The 20,960-nt window shown below is 41.6% G+C and overlaps 1 protein-coding gene across 3 annotated transcripts in view; it reads right to left on the bottom strand.

Moving 5' to 3' along the window:
* The window catches only part of ZCCHC2 (zinc finger CCHC-type containing 2), a 139,425-nt gene that overhangs the window by 10,024 nt on the left and 108,441 nt on the right, over positions 1 to 20,960 (bottom strand). For 2 of the 3 annotated variants that reach the window (XM_089674863.1, XM_089674865.1), the window contains exons 9-11: positions 15,243 to 15,375; positions 8,410 to 8,465; positions 7,264 to 7,346 (exon numbers count right to left, since the gene is read on the bottom strand). In XM_089674863.1, coding sequence (XP_089530989.1) covers positions 7,264 to 7,346; positions 8,410 to 8,465; positions 15,243 to 15,375 — 272 coding nt within the window. The remainder of the gene's footprint in view (positions 1 to 7,263; positions 7,347 to 8,409; positions 8,466 to 15,242; positions 15,376 to 20,960) is intronic. The other variant, XM_089674864.1, reaches the window with a different exon arrangement.

Below are 20,960 nucleotides of genomic sequence, written 5' to 3'. Positions count from 1 at the left end.
GATAGCATACAAGTGACAGGTCCTCTTTGAAGGGGGGAGGAGAAGGGGGTGCCGTGTGTGCAAGGAGGGGGGCAGGAGAGGAGCAGTGTATACATTGAGGGAACAGTGTATACAGACAGGCTCCCTCACTTGCCGTCGCTAATGGTCATTGCCGGTTTTTAAATCCAAATGCCGGCTTTTTTTTTTTGCTCTTCACTTTATAGCTCCCTGCCGCTAAAGTAAACAAAGGGACAGGGGTCGCTGGGTAATGTCACTGGGTGCCCTCTGCCCCTTTGTTTACTTTAGCGGCAGGGAAAATGAGAGCTCCTTCTTGGAGCAATAAAGTGAAGAAAAAAAAGCCGGCATTTGCATTTAAAAACTGGCAATGACATTCAGAGGCGGCAAGTAAGGGAGCCTGTCTGTTTACCCTGTTCCTTCATTGTATACACTGCTTACCCCCTTCTCCTGCCTTTTTACGCCCCCGCCCCATCTGCAATACACACAGCTCCCCAAACCCTCCGGACAAATACTCCACCCCTCAGGCCACAATTATTGGCACATGTATCGGCTCACTTTTTTCATATCTGCAAAATGTGATAGGGCTATTTTTGACAGATAGGTTTCGGCAGCCGGAATTTTGGTACATACCTAATTATTATCCCACGTTTTTGCCACATTTTCTGGAAACGCACCAAAAACTCCTTCCTGTGGCATCTTTGGTGTGGTTTCAGAAAACGCACCAAAAACACAAGATATAATAGAAATAGGAAACCGCAGGTTAACTGCACTAAACTCAAGGGTACACCTGCACTGTGGCCAAACCGTAAAGTAAGATTTCCATTCTATTAATCCAAACATTTGCTTAGGGTAGACAGAAGCAAAGAAGAGCAATCTGCACAAATGCCACCAATCAAAACAGACACTAAAAAGCAACAGGTCTTTATTCTTACAGCAGGTAAAATAAGTATTGAACACGCCACCTATTTTCTCAGTAAATATATTTCTAAAGATGCTATTGACATGAAATTTTCAGGTCGGTACCAATCCATGCAATCCCACCTCCAAACTTCCCTGTTGGAATGGTGTTTTTGGAGGAAGGCAGTGCCATTTGACCTCCAAACATAATGAGTATTATGGCATCCAAAGAGTTAAAATTTTGGTCTCGTCTGACCAGACTATATTGTCCCAGTATTTCACAGGGTTGTCTAATTGTTGTGCAGCAAACTTTAAACGAGCTTCAACATGCTTTTTCTTCATAAGTGGAGTCTTGCGTGCTGAGTGTGCATACAGGCCATGGTGATTGAGTGCATTACTTAATGTTTTCTTTTAACAATTGAATCTGCTAATTCCAGGTCTTTCTGAAGCCCTTTACAAGTGGTCTTTGGCTCTTGGACAACTTTTCTGATAATTCTTTTCACTTCTCTGTCAGAAATCTTGCGAGGAACTCCTGGTCGGTTTATGGTGAAATTATGTCCTTTTCACTTCCGGATTATGGTCCCAACAGTGCTCACTGGAACATTCAGAAATCCTTCTGTAACCAATGCCATCAGTATATTTTGCAACAATAAGCTTGCAAAGGTCTTGAGAGCTCCTTGCTATTACCCATCATGAGATGTTTCTTATGTAACACCCTGGTAATGAGACACCTTTTATAGGCCATTAGAGACTGAACCAGCTGATATTAATTTGCAATGACAAGAGGCAGGATTGCTTTCTAATTACTGAAAGATTTCAGCTTGCGTCTTGGCTTTCCATGCCTTTTTGCACCTCCCGTTCTTCATGTGTTCAATACTTTTTCACTGTGTCATTCCATTTTATTACACATAACTTCATTTCTGAACTTATTTATTTTGTTTTCTTTGTATGTATGGATTGCATGAGTGGTTATCGACATATGGTGAAAATTTCATGTCAATAGCACCTATTTACCTAGAAAAATTGTGACATGTTCAATACTTGTTTTACATGCTGCATAAATACCAAAATTAAATAATTCCTAATTTACTACATCAGGTTTACGGATAGCAGTATTTACCATCAAGGTTAGGGTTCTGATTAAGAATACACTTCAGAGTGTATGTACACACACACACATATTGGGACAACCCTCCAAATAATTGGATTCAGGTGTTCCAGTCACCTCAATGGCCACAGGTGTATAAAATCAAGCGCTTAGGCATGCAGACTGTTTCTACAAACATTTGTGAAAGAATGGGTCGCTCTCAGGAGCTCAGTGAATTCAAGCGTGGTACCGTGATAGGTTGCCACCTGTGCAATAAGTCCATCTGTGAAATTTCCTTGCTATTTAATATTCCACGGCCAACTGTTAGTGGTATTATAACAAAGTGGAAGCAACTGGGAACAGCAGCAACTCAGCCACGAAATGGTAGGAAAACGTAATATGACGGAGCGGGGTCTACGCATGCTGAAGCGCACAGTGCGAGGAAGTCACCAAATGTCTGCAGAGTCCATAGCTAAAGACCTCTAAACTTTGTGTGGCCTTCAGATTAGCACAACAGTGCCTAGAGAGCTTCATGGAATGGGTTTCCATGGCCGAGCAGCTGCATCCAAGCCTGACATCACCAAGTACAATGCAAAGTGTTGAATGCAGTAGTGTAAAGCAGGCTGCCACTGGACTCTAGAGCAGTGCCAACGTGTTCTCTAGTGACAAATCACAAATGCATTTCTGAAATAATGGTCAAACATTCCCACAGACAGACACCTAAACCTTGTGGACAGCCTTCCCAGAAGAGTTGAATTTGCTATAGCTGCAAAAGGTGGTAAGACTAAGACTGGGATGCCATTAAAGTTCATGTGCGTGTAAAGGCAGGCGTCCCAATACTCTTGGCAATACAGTGTGTAAATATATATATTCATATATATATATATATATATATATATATATATATGCATGCGGCCTACTCTACAACCACCCTCAACTACCTTGTGGAAATGCAGGTGTGCTGGTGGCAGAGGGGCTGTTGTCCTGGCTGTAGTGGGAGCACTGCAAATGTTGGTGGCAAGGCAGTAAGAGAAGGGCATCTGGCAAGATGCTGGGAGCAAGCAATTATGTGTCGGCTTAACGGTAGTGGCCATTAACACCCCCCGTTGAGCCATATCTGCCTTTCTGAGCTCTTTTAGAGGCTGACACAGTTGGCAGTTGGAAGCCACAAATATGGCAGCTGTGATTGCCCACTTTACAATCACACGCAGGCAGGCCCCCCTCTAGTATCACTGTGGGGAAAGTGCCCTCCACCCACATATGTAATCTGAGGTCACTTCCACACTTGTGCTGAAAACCATCACCATACTGTGATGTCTTAAATATGGCCTGTGTGGTAGCTGTGGGTTGGTACCCATTCGTAGTCTTGTACACATTGGTGCGGATTTTCACATAAGTCAAACATGAATTTGCTGGTAAATGCCAATGCACAGAAGCAGCAGCATTTACAAAAGCATGGCCTTGTCCAGACATCTACTTGTATGGCAGGCTATATGCTGCACATATGGCTCCCCTGGTATGGTTGAATTGAGGCCTTATAGTATTTATCTTTGTGATAGTACTGCGCTGCATAACTTCACTTCCAAGGCTTCAGTGTTACAACCTGAAATTTAATAGAATTTATTTGGAATTTTTATAACAATATCTACATCAAAAATATAATTTTTCTGTGATACAAGTTGAATCACCTCCTAATGATTATAGGCTGCTGATCTACTACCAAACTTGCCTCCATGATCCGGCTGTTGCTAGCACCATAGCATCTGTACATACAGCTGGAAGTTCTCTTGCAAATATGGCTGGGAGCATACTCATTGGCTAGACAGATCACTGGATAAAGCAATGTACTAAATGAATGGACTGTGCTCTCTCTCTCTCTTTACTAATATAACAATCTGAGAAGTATTATATATGGTTTTGATATTTATCCCCACTGCAGAGGGGTACTGTTTTTGTTAGTAAAGTTTCAAAGCTTTTTTTTTTTTTTTTTTTTTTTTTTTTAAATGAAAGAAAACACAATCCTTTCTCCCCCCTCCCTTTATCTACATGATTTTTGTTATGGACATGATTACTCACAGATCTCATTCTAAAGAAACAATTTTAATATGAACATTCATTTGTTAAAGAAAAATGGTACTTCAGACAAATGTGTGTGTGTTATTTACTGATTGCATGTGTTGTGCCGCATTCAAAGTCCCAGGGATAATCTATGCCTTTATGGATACTTATGCAATCAAAACGTTTTAGTTTTTTAATCAGATTGTATTTTTTTACATTCTAGATGTACTGTTAAGATTAAGAGTCACTGAGTAGATTGGGTCCACAAGTGCAAAACTCATACGTTAAAAGCTGTTGGTGTGCTGCAATTAGATGATGATGATGATGATGAAAGGTTTGTGCCAAATATAAATGTCAATTCTCATAGGCTTAAATGAATGCACAGGGTTAACCTGCCCCAAAAATTTGCTTGCTGGCTAGGTCAAGCTGGAAGAACTTTTATGCAAATGTTTTTTCTACATAATTACCTTGTCCAGGGTTTTTCTACTAGGTATCATTTTAAATATCACAGTTCATTTAATATTATTAATAAGAAATAGCCTTTCCATATTTTGACAAAGTCAAAGGTCCGCACAAGACAGCAATGGTGAGAAAATTGAGGGATATTTCTACTGACTGTAAAGCCCTATCACTAATATCACACACATAGGGGTTTCTGAAACTAGGCAATATGGTACCATGTCCCTTTAGTATACATGTAGAAAACATGTTTCAATTTTCTTTTCTTTAATTCATTCTGACAAGATTTTTTCCTTCACTTCGGGAAAGGTGTGTGTGTGTGTGTGTTAAGTATTTGATCCATTGGTGATTTTGAATGTTTGCCCACTCACAAAGAAATGATCAGTCCAAAAATAGAATGGTAGGTGTATTGTAACACAGAGACAGAATAGCAACAAAAAACTCAAAAGAAATGCATGTCTAAACAAATTATGAACTGATTTGCATGTTCGTGGGGGGAAATAAGTATTTGATCCTCTATCATTCTGCAGGATTTCTGGCTACCAGGTGTCTTTCATACAGGTAGCAAGCTGAAATTAGAAGCAGTCTCTTAAAAGGAGTTCTGCTAATCTCATTTTGTTAGCTGTATAAAACACACTTGTCCACAGGAGCAATCAAACAATCAGATTCCAAACTCTCCACCATGGCAAAGACCAAAGAGCTGTCCAAAGATGTCAGGGACAAGATTGTAGACCTACACAAAGCTGGACTGGGCAACAAAACGATCACCAAGCAGCTTGGTGAGAAGGTGACAACAGTTGGTGCAATCATTCGCAAATGGAAGAAACACAAAACAACTGTCAGTCTCCCTAGGTCTGGTGCACCATACAAGATCTCAGCTCGTGGAGTGTCAATGATCATAAGAACAGTGAAGAATGATCCCAGAACTACACGCGAGGATCTAGACCAGGGGTGGGCAAACTTTTTGACTTGAGGGCCGCAATGGGTTCATATATTGGACCCAGGGGCCGGACCAAGAGTAGATGAATGATGTGTATGTGTCATCCATAGTAAGTATAGTAATATTCCCCCATAGTAAGCATAGTAATTCATCCCCCATATAGTAATTCATCCCCCATAGTAATTCATCCCCCATATAGTAATTCATCCCCCCTATAGTAATTCATCCCCCAAGTCCCCCCTGTGTCAATTCACTTACCTTTGCTCCGCGCGTTCCTCTCGCAGTGTTCCCGCGCCGTTCCGGTGTAGCATGAAAATCTGTCTCCTATGAGGATCTGTCCCCCTCGACGTATCTGCGCATGTGCCAGTTTCAGGCATTAGCAGCCGATCGGCGATCTCCGGCACATGCGCAGATACGTCGAGGGGGACAGATCCTCATAGGAGACAGATTTTCATGCTACACCAGTCTTCAGGGCGGACTGTGAGAGGAGCCTAGCTCCGCGGACCGGATTAAAAGGTCCTCCGGGCCGTATACAGCCCGCGGGCCGTAGTTTGCCCATTGCTGATCTAGACAATGATCTACAGGTAGCTGGGACCACAGTCACCAAGAAAACAATTGGTAACACACTACGCCGATAAAGATTTAAATCCTGCAGTGCCTGCAAGGTCCCTCTGCTCAAGAAAGCACATGTCCAGGCCCATCTGAAGTTTGCCACTGAACATCTGAATGATGCAGAGGAGGACTGGTTGAAAGTGTTGTGGTCAGATGAAACCAAAATCGAGCTCTTTGGCATCAACTCAACTCGCCGTGTTTGGAGGAGGAGGAAAGCTGCCTATGACCCCAAGAACACCATCCAAACTGTCAAACATGGTGGTGGAAACATTCTGCTTTGGGGGTGTTTTTCTGCTAAGGGGACAGGACAACTGCACCGTTAAAATCTTGGGTGAGAACCTTCTTCCCTCAGCCAGGGCATTGGAAATGGGTCATGGATGGGTGTTCCAGCATGACAATGACCAAAAACACACGGCCAAGGAAACAAAGGAGTGGCTCAAGAAGAAGCACATTAAGGTCCTGGAGTGGCCTAGCCAGTCTCCACCCCTTAATCCAATTGAAAATCTGTGGAGGGAGCTGAAAGTTCAAGTTGCCAAACGTTAGCCACCAAACCTTAATGACTTGAAGAGGATCTGCCAAGAGGAGTGGGCCAAAATCCCTCCTGAGATGTGTGCAAACCTGATGGCCAACTACAGGAAACATCTGACATCTGTGATTGCCAACAAGGGATTTGCCACCAAGTACTAAGTCATGTTTTGTGAAGGGGATCAAATACTTATTTCCCTCATGAACATGCAAATCCGTGCATAATTTGTTAGACATGCATTTCTTTTGAATTTTTTGTTGCTATTCTGTTTCTCAGTGTTACAATACACCTACCATTCGATTTTTAGACTAATCATTTCTTTGTGAGTGGGCAAACATTCAAAATCAGCAGGGGATCAAAAACTTATTTCCTTCACTGAAAAAAAAAAAAAAATTATATATATATATATATATATATATATATATATTTTTTTTTTTTTTTTTTTTTATTGCTTCCTGTGTCCCCCCTAACCCCTGCCATAGTGCAACAAGCATCAGTAGTACAGAAAATCTCCAAAATGGGAAATAGAGAAAATGAAAAAATAGGTGGTCTAATTTGTATTAATAAGAATATTAAATAAAAAAAAAACGTGTTACATTTTATTAGTTTATTTGTAAATCTGCTATAGCATTATTAGATTAGATTTCACAAAATCAATTAAACCCTAGTTTTATACATTGCACTTACCCTTCACAAAAGCAACCCGAAAGTTCTGAGATGATTTAACCCCATTTGCTTGTGTCGACCGACCATCAACTTTCTGATTACCTCTATTTAAAGCACAAGGCTCAAGTTAGAAAGCAGAGAGGCAAAGCAGAAATTTTTTTTCTATTTTTTCAGAGATACCTACAACCTAGACATACTATAAATGACCAAAGCTGGCTGGGAAAAATCATTACATGTGAGCTTTACAAAGTGCATGGCCAGTCAGGTACAGACCATTTAAGGTGACCAAACAAGGCCTATTGAGGTTTTTAATTTCTACAGGTGGAATAATTATCCCCAGAACATAAGAGGTCTGCAACTGTTCCCAACGCTAACATAACAGATGTGACCACTGAACTGAATCCCATTATGAGAACGAAAGAACTGACAAGTAGATTGCATGACGGAAATACAAACCTTTTAATAACCTTGTATTTTCCATCCGCTCTATCCTCATCCCCTGCCTCTCCTACAACCAGAACCAACTGAAGTTGAAATTGCAGTTTTGCCTTGGCTAAGCTCCCCTCCTTCCCACCTCTCCCATTTCCATACTTTACTGTTTGTGTGACTCCCAATTGTTCTTGATGTGAATGAGAACACTCCTCCCACTACTTAGATACATATGGCCATGATGCTACTGTCACACCATACCTTCTACGCTCATTACCATCTCATAATGTTCATTCAATCTGGACACGATCTGTGCCTTATCAAGCTCATGTGAATTCATGTCAGCTTTTTTGGGATGAGGGTCTGTCCTCCACCCCTGTATTTCACTTAAATCTTTTTTTTTTTCCCTGAGGCTTTTGTGATTTTTTTTTTTCTTTAAAGAATAAGGGTCACTAAACTAAAGAACCCCCAACAAAGATGTGTCTTTCTTTTTACTGACTACAATTAGGGTTACAGTTGAGAAACAAAAGAAAGACTTAGGCTACAGACGAGCTGTAAACCACCACCACATTCCACAATGAACAAATTGAAAACAATGCAAAAGTAACCTAAGAGGACTACAGTGGTAATAAACATTTTATTGGCCACACATAAACAGCCCAGTAAACAAAAAAGGAATGTAAAAAATAGGTCTTGTGTTTGTTACTGAAAAAAAAATGCAACAAAATAGGGTAGTACCTTTCTGTGTTTTCCCGGCATACTATGTGTGATCTGTATTTTTCCAAGGTACGCTGCTGAGAAAACAAAACAGTTTTTAAAAAAAGGCTTTGTCCAAAATCAGACTACAGTGTAGAAATTTGTACTTCACCACCACAACTACAGACTATAACAATTAAGACAGACAAAATGAAAGAAGCTTTGCATATTACATTTAAACTAGGAAATAACTTTCCTCCAACTGCAATCATTTTGAAAGTATTAGTGACCTAATCCAGCATACCTGTGTACTTCCAGGCGCAAACATAGGGTCTGTTTTTAATGCGAGAACCTTGATGTCCAGAAGCTCAGATAAGCACAATTGTCTTGAGAAGGACCTGACAGCACCTCCTTATGACCTATGCCCTGCTGTTGGACAGTGAGACTGCCCATCACATTAATGGGCTAACCGTGAGGGACATGGGAAAAAGGGACATGTTCCAGCTCATGAAAACAGATGTTTTAAAATTCGGTTTTGATTACATTAGGGAAGACCCAAAACCCTGTAAGTTTATTGCTGTTTCCCACTGTCAAGACTTCCCTTTATTTCCTCATCAGAGGTTACAATATTAAAAAAGTAATATGAAGAAAGAGAAAATCTATACAAAGAGGGGAATTTCACTGTTAGAAAGATGTCACCAGAACAGTTGTCCCCATTGCCAAATTTACCCTCACTTCTTGTTTGGGTGATAACTGTAAAATGTTTTTTCTTCACTTTCTGACTTTGTTACAATGATTACCAGAACTTAAGAGGGTTTGAATTTTCACAAAAAGAGAGCCATAAGAACCTGGTAGGGGTTGTATTCTATCTGAAGCTAATTAACAAAGAAAACAAAAAAAAATAGCTTTTAAAAAGTGTTACTAAACCCACAACAGTAAAATCAGTCTGGATATGCAATAAAGGGTGCTTGTTATACTCGCTGTGGAACCTAAGGGGATAATCCTCTGCATTGTGTAAAAACGCTGTTTTATCCTGACTTCTCTGATCCTTCTCTTTTCTCCTGATAAGACATATCATGTGGAGTCCCTCTGCACATGTGCAGTTTGGTGTGTATTGCTTCTTTTTTTTTTCTTGGGAGAGTGCATGTGATCAGCACAGGGCCAAATCAGCACTGTCCAGACAGGTCAGGAGTTTTGTGTCCTCCTACTACAGCAGAATGAAAACTCCTCCTACAAGCTTTAACATGTGCTCAACTGGACACTGATAGAAGTCACAAGACTGCTCTAACTGCTGATAAAAAAAGGTATTTAGCAGTTTATATTTACTAAAATAATTGTATTTCCATGTTCTGTGTACTGTGGGAGACCAGATATAGTGAATGCACCCCTCAGTGACATATAGCTGCAGGCACTGTGGAGCAATTCACCCTTTTAACAGTAGAAGCACTAAAGTCATCCCAGGGCATATCAGCCAGGAAGAAGAGGAGTGTTAGCTGGGGCAGGGGGCATGTCAGCTTAAGGAATGTCACATGCACACAGCAAATAAACTGCAGATGCTCTGCCTTCTGGCATCCCCCTCTTCCCCATAAAACACGGTTTTGCAAACACTGAAAATATAAGTAATATTGAAGGCACAAGAACCACAGACTGGAAACACCATGCACAGGGCTTTGCAATGTTTTCTTTCTTCAAAACACAATGCTTTTTTTCCCATACACATTTTAATTGTTCAAAGTGTCTAAGTACTTAGAAGGAAACAGACCTAAAAGAGCACCTAAAAGCATTTCAACCATAGTTGTGAGCAACCAGAGTTTTCATGGGCTTAGTCATAGGAGAATGTTGAAACAGCATAAATACGAAACAAAACTGTATAAGATAGCTTTTCTGTCACTGTAAACACATAAGATTTTCAAACAAGCTCTCACCCACAAATCTAGTTTCGTGCAGGGGAAGAGCTGAAAAGATGTGAATTACTACGGTATCTTTAGCTATTCTTTTTACAAAAGATTAGTACTTAAACATGAACCAATAAACATGCAGTTCAATTTTTATTTCTGATAAGACAACTTCCTTAAAGCTTATTTCTTAGTTATACATTAAAGTAGGATGAAGTATTCAGGTACATCGGGTACATTAAGGTTTGGATACTGGCAAACAACACTAAAAAGGGGAGCCCAATATAACCCGTCCAACTCCTAGTAAGCCTCAGCTTTTTGGTAGTCTCCTAGGAATATGGATGTCATCTCATGAGATACCTTTCCCTATTTATCAAGATTCCTTTTTCAAATCTACAAAGTTTCTTCAGAATGGGCACATCTTGCAGCTTGTGCACGAGGGGGTGCCGCATGGCCTCCTTAGGAGCTCATCTGCAGTGAGCAAGGCTTTTGTTCTTTCTGTACAGGGAGCCTACTTGGTGCTACATTCCTGGATTTTCAATATGCTGGGTTTTGGCTTCAACACAAACTGTTGCATTACTAGTGCTGGGAAAGGGAGTTGCACCTTTTTAATTTGGCACTGGAGCAGCACGTTCTGTGATCTATTGCTCTTGCTCAAGTCCCCTCTTGGTGGCCTTAGTGCATATGTGCATTCCTCCTTTCAGGTGCAGGTGTAAACTCCTCAGCACACACATCAGATCCCGATAATTTGGATGTTTGGCCTTACAGTGACCTGGTCACCCTTCCTACTCCAACAGTTTTCTTTTGTGAGTATCCTTCACTATCTAGTACGTTGGATCATAGGCACAAGGGGTCCTCATCAGCTAACCATATGCTAAGAGTGCCAGAGAGTCTTGCATTGTATATCCCTAAGGGACCTGACACAGATAGCCAAGATCACAGCACTCTAGTGCCTTCAGGGGCAAATAACTCATCTGTTTTATCTAGAAAGGAATTCTTTGCTACTATATCTGAGTTTATGGGAAAATGTTCAGTGATGATAGCCGACATGGGGCTACAAGCATGCTCCAGAGTCCATCTCTGAATTTCCTGGGGCTGCAGTTGTTTCTGCACGGTCAGCTCAGGATATTGAGAGGATACAGTACCTCTCCTCATTTGAAGAGTTTGTAAAGGAGTCCTAGTCTGCAGGTATAACTCCAAAGCTTAAGGATACCATCTCAGCTTAGTTCTAAGTCTAGGCATGTGCAGACTGCATGAGTAAAGTCTAAAGTTACTAGTCAGGGTTCTCTGAAAAGCCCTTTCCACTGTATTTCCTATTGCAAATGGCTCCGATTGACCCAAACCAGATAAAGTCTTTGCTCCTCCTAAACATTTTGCCCAACAATAGCCTACTGAGGAGTTATTCCTAAGGAAATTATCTGTTCCCATTGTGGACACAGTCATTTCCTATCTCAACAACACTAGGTATCTGTAAAGGACATCTCCACGTTTAAAGACCAAGTGGATAAAAGGCTAGAAGCCCTTACTCTGCCTCGAAGGCTCTGCCCTGCAACCTGTCATGTCCATTTACTGTACCTCAGCTGTCTGGTCCAAGGTCAGGTCCTAGGATTCTGGTTTTATCCTATCGGATTCTCCTGTCCTCCAGCAGCTGAAGCTCATACCTGTGGTCCTACTCTGCTTTGATCGGCTGGTAGATTTTATACACGATATATTCAGAATGGCACTGATTTTGGTCCACATGTTAGACTGCTGAGCATCAATGCAAGATACGCAGTACGCCCTTCTATGGAAAATGACAACTTCATTAAGGTCACCAGTAATGGGGGGGAATAGGGGTAGAGTACCCTTTTGCCACAGGCAAAATCCCCGTGTGGGAATCACTGTGCCCAAGGAACTAAGAAATGTCCTCTCTCTTAGGCCTCCAAAGCCAAAACACAGCTTTTAACCCCCAAGTCTATCAAACCCATGAGCAAGTACTCCTCACAGTGAGGGGACGCCACCATTTGTCAAACTAGGGGGACATCTGTTGGATTTTGTGGTCACCTGGGCCCAGGACATTTTGGACATCTGAGTTCAGCACTTTAGGCTTAATTTTGGCCTCCTACGAGACAGTCCCATACGCCAAATTTCATGCCAGACCATTGCAACTCGACATTCTGGCAGCTTGGAACAGGAGAGCACAATCTTTGGATCATCCTACATGCCTGGACAGCAAAAACAGGTTGGCCCTGGCATGGTGGCTTACAAGTTCAGTGCTGAAACTGGGAAAGCCTTCCTCCCAACAGTCTGGAAGGCAAGAACATGTACATACTTGAATGTTCATAATCTGGCCACAGGTTTCTTTTAACCACTTAAATCTCTGAAAGGTTTTACCCCCTTCATGATCAGGCCATTTTTTCTATTCGGCACTGTGCTAATTTAACTGACAACTGCATGGTCACGCAACACTGTAAGCAAATTAAAATTTATATAATTATTTTTTTCACACAAATAGAGCATTCTTTTGGTGTATTTGATCACCGCTTTTTAAAAAATATATTAAAAAAAAAACAAACAAATTTTGAGAAAAAGAAAATGTTATTTTCTACTTTCTGTTCTAAAACATATCACATAGTATAATAAAAAAAAAAAAAAGGCCAAAAAATACACATCTTTGTTAAAAATAAATCAAAAGATCTCAATAAGTGTATATTAATTGATTTGTGTGAGTTATAGCGTCTACAAACTATGGTATACATATTTGAAAATTGATCATTCCTGATGTACTGATGGTCGATCTCATTTCTTGAGACCCTTAAAATGCCAGGACAATATAAATACTCCCCAAATTACCGCTTTTTGGAAAGTAGACAGTATGAGATAGTCAGTAAGAGGCATGGCAAGTTTTTTGAGGATTTAATTCTTTGTCACAATTTTTTTGGAAAATTAAGAAATGAAATAAATTTTGGGGTTTTTTTCAACTTTTTAACATGCTGTCACCAGTGCAGTGTCATCATATGGCTGGGGTGGCAATAATCAAGGACACTGACTGGTGACAATGTTAAAAAAAAAAGGAATTTATAGAAATGTAAATAATTTTACATCATTGTTAGAAAAAGGTTATAAAACAATTTTAACCTCTTCACACCGGCCGAACGCAAATGTGCGGCCTCCCGGCGCCTGTGCCTTGACACCGAATAGCCGCACATTTGCGTTCTATTAAAAAAAAAAAAAAACGTGCTGAGAGCGTGCGCCCTGCCCACTCCCAGCACACATGTCCGGTACTCAAGGAAAGATCCCAATCTCCTCTTTCGATCGGGACCTTTCCCAATCATGTGACCGCGTGTCATGGCGGTCACATGACCCTAAACCCCACCCCACCTCCTGAAACCCTTAAAGGGCCGGGAGGCGCCGGCGCCAATTTTTATTTTTTTTTACATACTTTCATCGGAGTAGTTCAGTGTCGCTATAGCAACACTGATCTACTCTGGGGGGGGGGGGGGGGTAGATCAGGGAGTTGTTGGTTTTTTTTTATTGCTGTTAAAATGATGACCATTGTAACAACAATGCTTTGAACTGTCATGAATGAATGCTTACTAGTGATCTGTAACTGGTTACAGCTAATTACATGGTACAGAGTGCTGTCACTGGCCCAGGTATGTGATAACTGTGGGCCAATCACAGGTCACTGGTATAGAAAGCAGAGCTGTTATGAATGAGATTCATTCATAACTGCTTTATTGACATTGTGATCATGCTTGGTACCGGAAGCCACAGAGCAGGCACAATCAGCCCTCGAAAATTCCACTCTCTTGCTAGCATTTGGTGAGTGGAAATAAGGTGGGGGCGAGCAGAGCCGGGACTGCTCTATTGCTTGGTACCTGGAGCCACAATATGCCGTGTCCAGAGCAGGCACAATCAGCCCTCGAAAATTCCACTTGCCCGCTAGCATGTGGTGAGTGGAAATAAGGTGGGGCGAGCAGCATCGGAACTAGGGGTGGGTGTGGTGTGGGCAGTGACAAGCAGCGATCTCCCTGTATGGAATCCACAGAAGGGAGAGGAGGAAAATCAGCTTCCAGCTGCTTCATTGAAAGCCATACAGGGAGATCGCTGCTCATCACTGCACTGGTCACTCCTGATCATTCCTTTTCTTTGTTGCCCCTCCCCCCGCTGTGTGCCACACAGTGCCCAGGCCCTCCTTCCATCCTCCACACCAATAGGAGAAAAGGGTAGAGAGGCTGGATCTGCTCTCCCCCCCCCCCATGTGCCTGCCCACAATCCAGTACGTGCAGCTTCAGAGTTGTGGGGCGAGTAATTGAACACAGAGTAGCCAGCAACTCTGATGCTGCTGACTGAGCATGTAAGTCTGACCTACCTCTCTTCCTTCTACCCCTCCCTCCCTTCCTTCCATTCCTTCCTCCCTCCCACCCTTCCCTCTACCCCTTTCTTCCGTCCACCCCTTGCTCCCTTTCTTCTTTCCACCCCTCCCTCCCTTCCATTCCTTTCTCCCACCCTTCCCTCTACCCCTCCCTCCCTTGCTCCCTTTCTTCCGTCCACCCCTCGCTCCCTTTCTTCTTTCCACCCCTCCCTTCCACCTCTCCCTCCCTCTCCCTTCCTTCCATTTCCTCCACCCCTCCCTTCCATTTCCTCCACCCCTCCCTTCCTTCCATTTCCTCCACCCCTCGCTCCATTTCCTTTCTTCCTTCGATTTCCTTTCTTCTGCATAAAACATTTAAGAGTGCCATTTCATGAGATAATTTATGAGTGCGTGTTTCGGGGTGGAATTAAGGGAGGGGAATGGTAGGGGGTGGGTGGGGCAACTGGTGGCAAGTAACTCTTAAGTCCTGCCTAGTAGCTCAGGACTTGAAATTTTGAGCCCTGGGCACATTGACATACATGTACATGATTGTGCCTGCATGTGCCACCCGCTTGCCTGCAGCCAAATTACTGTTGGTGGTAGGCAAATGGTTAAGCTCTGATACTGATCATTATTTCTCTCACCTGGTGTCCATCATTTATATAGCGCAAAGGATGCTGAGGGTTCTTACAATCATTTTTCCTCCAGTCTGTTCCATTATGCTCAAGGCAAGAGATGTGAACACCATCACTGGTTGAGCTTTTCACAGCAACATAACTGTTAGAAGAAGTAAATAAAGATATAATGCAGCAGTTATTCCAAGACAGTAAAAAGCACATTCAATGCTATATTTTCAAGTATTATAGCATAGTAAGGACACACAAACACAGAAGTAAACACAGAAATATTTGAAAATTTTGACTTGACAATGAAGTAAATAGCTTGGAGCACAGTACATGACACAGAGTACTCATACCATGGGTCATAGGCATGTACCCTCAAGTGATTGGACACTGGCAAAGCTTTAGAGGAGACAAGGCTTGGCGCCTTTCCTATAATCCTACCCCACTCCGTGAGTCCTCAGTTTTGTAGCAAGCAATGCAGCGTAAACCAAGGAATGGAAGGCAGGGTGGTATCTGACCTGTACTATAATCCAAGATATGGAATTTAAAGGAAAGCAAAAAAATGTCTCATCTTAATGGCACGGTATACACAGGCAGAGTATTCTTACACCATGGGACAACCCCAAGCAATGAATAAAAAGGGCAGGCAACAATGAAGCAAACAGATCTTTTCCAACAGGCCCAAACTACAAGGGTCAGAAGCCCCAACTTTAGTGAGCCGCTGCAAGAACTTTGCAGTCAAGCTGCATCCGCAGAAGACTGGGAGTCCACCTGATAAAAAGACTTTGAAATTTTATATACAGAAGACCAGTTGGAGGCCTTACTTAACTGGGCCATAGTGACTTGGTGTCAAAATGCCAAGGAAACTCCCATCGATCTGGTGAAATAAAGGCATAAAAGCATAGGAGGATATTTTTATTTGATAATGTAAGCTCATGCAATCAGATTCCTTATCCATCGTGCAATTGTGGACTTTGAAGGAGGGCATCCCTTGCAAGCTCCTGAGGACAGGACAAACAGGTATCTATCCATCTGATTGTAGTAGTAACCCAGAGATATATGTGAATGGCTCTGACTGATTCAAAGCAAAGTAGAGGGGTTTCATTTGGATACTTAAGAGAAGGGCATGAGGATGATAGGACAATGTCCTCATTGAAGAGGAATACTGGAACCACCTTTGGGAGAAATGATGGCCTTGGGATCAAGACAACCTTGTTATTGTGAAGTATGAGGAAAGGTTCTTTACAGGAAAGGGCTGCCAATTTAGGAACAAGTCTGCCAGATGCAAAGGCTACTTTGCAGCAGAGATCTTCTAGTGCAGGGATGGGGAAAACTGTGGCCCCCCAGCTGTTGTGAAACTATTTTTCCCATGAGGCAATGCAAAACTGACAATTACAAACATGACTCCCATTGGCAGAGGCATGATGGGACCTGTAGTTCTGCAACAGCTGGTGGGATGCAGTTTGTCCAACCCTGCTCTGGGGGATTATCTCTGATAGGTTCAAAGGGGGGTTTCTGCAGGTCAGAGAAGCAAGCCAAGATCCCAAAGGAAGCACCGGATTTTTCAAGGGGGTTATTACAAGATACACCCTTGAAAATACCTTTGAAAACGAATGGATAAGGCTGAGACCTCAGGCCAAGTTCTGGTTCCTGTTTATACTATGGATCCTGTAGTTCCAACAAAGCAATCTCTGGGATTTAATTGTCTGTGTTCACAACAGACAAAAAGGGATTTCCAGTTATTAAAAAAGATCTTCCTGGAAGAGCCTTTTCTTGCTTTTAGCAAGTTAGAAATCACAGACTAAGAAACTACTCTATCCTTGAAGCCCACAGTTTAAACAGCCAAACCAGAGACTGAGAAGCAGGATAAAATAGAGCGCCTTGATACAGGAGATCTGGCCTGTCAGGAAGAGGCCAGGAGTTGTCTGCAAAAAGTCTGAGTATGTCTGTGTACCCATTTTCTACTCTTGCTTTATTTTACAAGCAGACGAGGCAGAATTTGCACTGGAGGGAAGGCTTAATTTAGCTTAATCACATCAGCTCCAGAAGGTTTTACCCCCTTCATGATCAAGCCATTTTTTGCTATTTGGCACTGAACTATTTTAACTGGTAATTGTGTGGACATGCAATACTGTACCCTAACAAATTTTGTATAATTTGTGTCACACAAATAGAGCTTTGATTTGGTGGTATTTGATCACCACTGGGTTTATTTTATATAAACAAACAAAAAAATATGATTACACATTTTTTTGGGGGAAAAAAAAAACAAAAAACTTTAATTTCTGCTATAAAATATATCCAATAAAAAAATGTGACTATCCAATGTCTCTATAAATTTAGGCCAAAATGTATTCTGTTACCTGTCTTTGGTAAAGGAAAAAAAATCCCAATAAGTGAAAGTTATAGCGTCTAAAAACTATGGTGTATATATATTGATAATCAAAAAATGCCACTCAATATAAATAATAAATCAAAAACATACAAAATCCCCCCCAAAAAAAACAAAAATCAAAATATGGCCAAAATTCTAAAGTCCTAAACTATAACCCCAGTGTTTGTAGTTGTCAAATATGTGACTCCACACAGTAATCTCAATATTAGAGCCTCCCACAGGCTTGCACAATCAAAATCGCCTCAAAGAAAAAGAAAAGAAAACATAGTGCATTATCCTTTTACATAAATAAACTTTGAGTGAATGCACTCCACAAAAAACACACTTGTGAATCCTCTATAGTGATTAGAGTGCAAGTGTATAAGTGAAACATGCGTTGTGCCACACAGGTGAAAAACCGTGTTCACTTCTATTAAAGTAAGGAATAAATACCCTTACCAGAGCAACAAAATAATTAAGCCTTATCCAAATAGCAATCGAAGTTCTATAGCCCTCGAAAGGATCCTTATGGTTATCCCTCTCTCCTTCTATCCTCAGGATCCATCAGCAAGCCAGCTCCATACTCCTCCTTACACCATACTCCACCAAATTGCCAAAATATATGGGGAATATAATAGTGTAATACCGCCACTGTACCATGCTTTTGCCACTAATAAAATGGCCGCCGCCCCACTTCCGATCCTCCTGCAGAGGATTGCTGAAAGGCAAGAGAGGAACGGAAGTGGGGGGGCGGCCATTTTAGTTGTGGCAAAAGCACACCAAACTATCTGGAGATTGCAGAGGATTGTTAAAAGGTCTGATATTACTGGATCAATGCGGTTTTAAGGAGTGCATATTGTGAGTACACTGAATAAAGATATTACATGGTACAGTGGCGGCATTAAACTATTATATTCCCCATATATTTTGGCAATTTGGTGAAGTATGGTGTAAGGAGGAGTATGGAGCTGACTTGCTGATGGATCCTGGAGGATAGAAGGAGAGAGGGATAACCATAAGGATCCTTTCGAGGGCTATAGAACTTCCATTGGATAAGGCTTAATTATTTTGTTGCTCTGGTAAGGGTATTTATTCCTTACTTTAATAGAAGTGAACACGGTTTTTCACCTGTGTGGCACAACGCATGTTTCACTTATACACTTGCACTCTAATCACTATAGAGGATTCAAAAGTGTGTTTTTTGTGGAGTGCATTCACTCAAAGTTTATTTATGTAAAAGGATAATGCACTATGTTTTTTCTTTTCTTTTTCTTTGAGGCAATTTTGATTGTGCAAGCCTGTAGGAGGCTCTAATATTGAGATTACTGTGTGGAGTCACATATTTGACAACTACAAACACTGGGGTTATAGTTTTGGACTTTAGAATTTTGGACATATTTTGATTTTTGTTTTGTTTGTTTTTTTGGATTTTGTATGTTTTTGATTTATTATTTATATTGACTGGCATTTTTTGATTATCAATTTGACAACTTCAAGGGTGAAGGTGGATTTATGCTACTGGGGTATATTTATTTATTAATGTAGTATATTGTTAGTGGTTTGGAGTGGTATTACTAGTATGGTATATATATACCATAATAAATTAAAACAAAACAATCCAAATGAATTTGAAGTGCAGACTTTCAGCTTTAATGCAAGGGGTTAAACAAATATGAAGTACAAATTTTAGGAACTGCAACCGTTTTTATACACCGTTCCTCCATTTTCAATGTAATTGGACAAATTAATATAATCATAAACAACATTTTCATTTTTAATATTTTGTTGAGAATCCTTTACTGGCAATGACTGCCTGAAGTCTGGAACCCATGGACACTACCAAAGACTAGATTTCCTCCTTTCTGATGCTTTGCCAGGCTTTAACTGCAGCTGTCTTCAATGTGTTCTGGATCATTGTCCATCTGTACCGTGAAGTGCCGTCCAATCAACTTTGCTGCATTTGGCTGAATCTGGGCTGACAGTATCTCTCTGCAGAATTCATCCGGCTGCTTCTGTCACATCATCAATAAACACCAGTGACCCAGTGCTACTGGAAGCCATGCATGCCCATGCCACCACACTGCCTCCACCATGTTTTACAGATGACGTTGTGTGTTTTGGATCATGAGCTGTTCCAAGCCTTCTCCACACTTTTTTCTTCCCGTCATTCTGGTACAAATTAATCTTAGTTCCATCCGTCCAAAGAATGCTTTTCCAGAACTGGTCTGGCTGTTTTGGATGTTTTTTTGGCAAAGTCTAATCTGGCTTTTCTATTCTTCAGGCTTATGAATGGTTTGCACCTTGTGGCGAACCCTCTGTATTTGTTCTCGTGAAGTCTTATCTTGATTGTAGGCTTTGACAATTATACACCCACCTCATGGAGAGTGTCCTTCACTTGTCTGGATGTTGTGAATGGGTTTTTCTTTACCATAGAGAGGATCCTGCGATCATCCACCACTGTTGTCTTCCATGGACGTCCATGCCTTTCTATGTTGCTGAGCTCACCAGTCCGTTCTTCTTCCCTCAGAATGCACCAAACTGTTGATTTGGCCACTCCTAATGTTGCTGCTATCTGATAGATTTGTTTTGTTTTTGAAGCCTTACAATGGCCTGTTTCGCTTGCATAGACAGCTCCTTGGAACACATGATTTAGATTCACAGCAATAGATTCCAAATGCAAATACCACGCTTAGAATCCACTCCAGACCTTTTACCTGCTTAATTGATGAAGAAATAACGAAGGAGTAGCCCACTCCTGGCTATGAAACAGCTTTTGATTCAATTCTCCAATTACTTTTGGTCCCTTGAAAAAGGGGGATGGCTACTCTTAAGAGCTGTAATTCCTAAACCCTTCCTCCAATTTGGATGTACATACCCTCAAATTAAAACTGAGAGTGTGCACTTTCAGCCCATATACATTATATATAGCTTGAATATGTTTTGGTAAATATCTGAAAAAAATCTACAATTGTGCCTGTGTCCAAATACTGTATATATGGACGTGGGGGGCACTTCCGTGGGAAATGGACAGGGGCTGCTGTGTCTTACCTGTGTCCCACTTCGATCCAGTTCATGAGGCGCTGCTGGAGGAGGGGTCCAGTGTCTTCATCTTCTTGGATCGCGATGTGGCCGGATGACATGCCGCCGCTCTCGCCTGGCCAAACCCCCAGGATCATCGGGCAGCCTATCCCTCCCTCTCCAAGCTCTGCCTACTCATCGGTGATTGGCAGCCGGATCTGTAGCTCAGGGAAAGCACACAAGCAACCAATCACCGGTGAGGAGGTGGAGCTTGGAGTGGAGAAGCCGAGCGGCAGCGCTAAGATTGAAGAATCTGATCGGAGTGGGGGACCAGTCGAAGCCGGTGA

This window comes from Staurois parvus, unplaced genomic scaffold (genome assembly GCF_062004578.1).
Source record: "Staurois parvus isolate SC_StPar_1 unplaced genomic scaffold, SC_StPar_1.0 ptg000153l, whole genome shotgun sequence".
In the NCBI taxonomy this organism is placed as follows: Eukaryota; Metazoa; Chordata; class Amphibia; order Anura; family Ranidae; genus Staurois; species Staurois parvus.
This window is presented reverse-complemented; position numbering and strand designations above follow the sequence as displayed.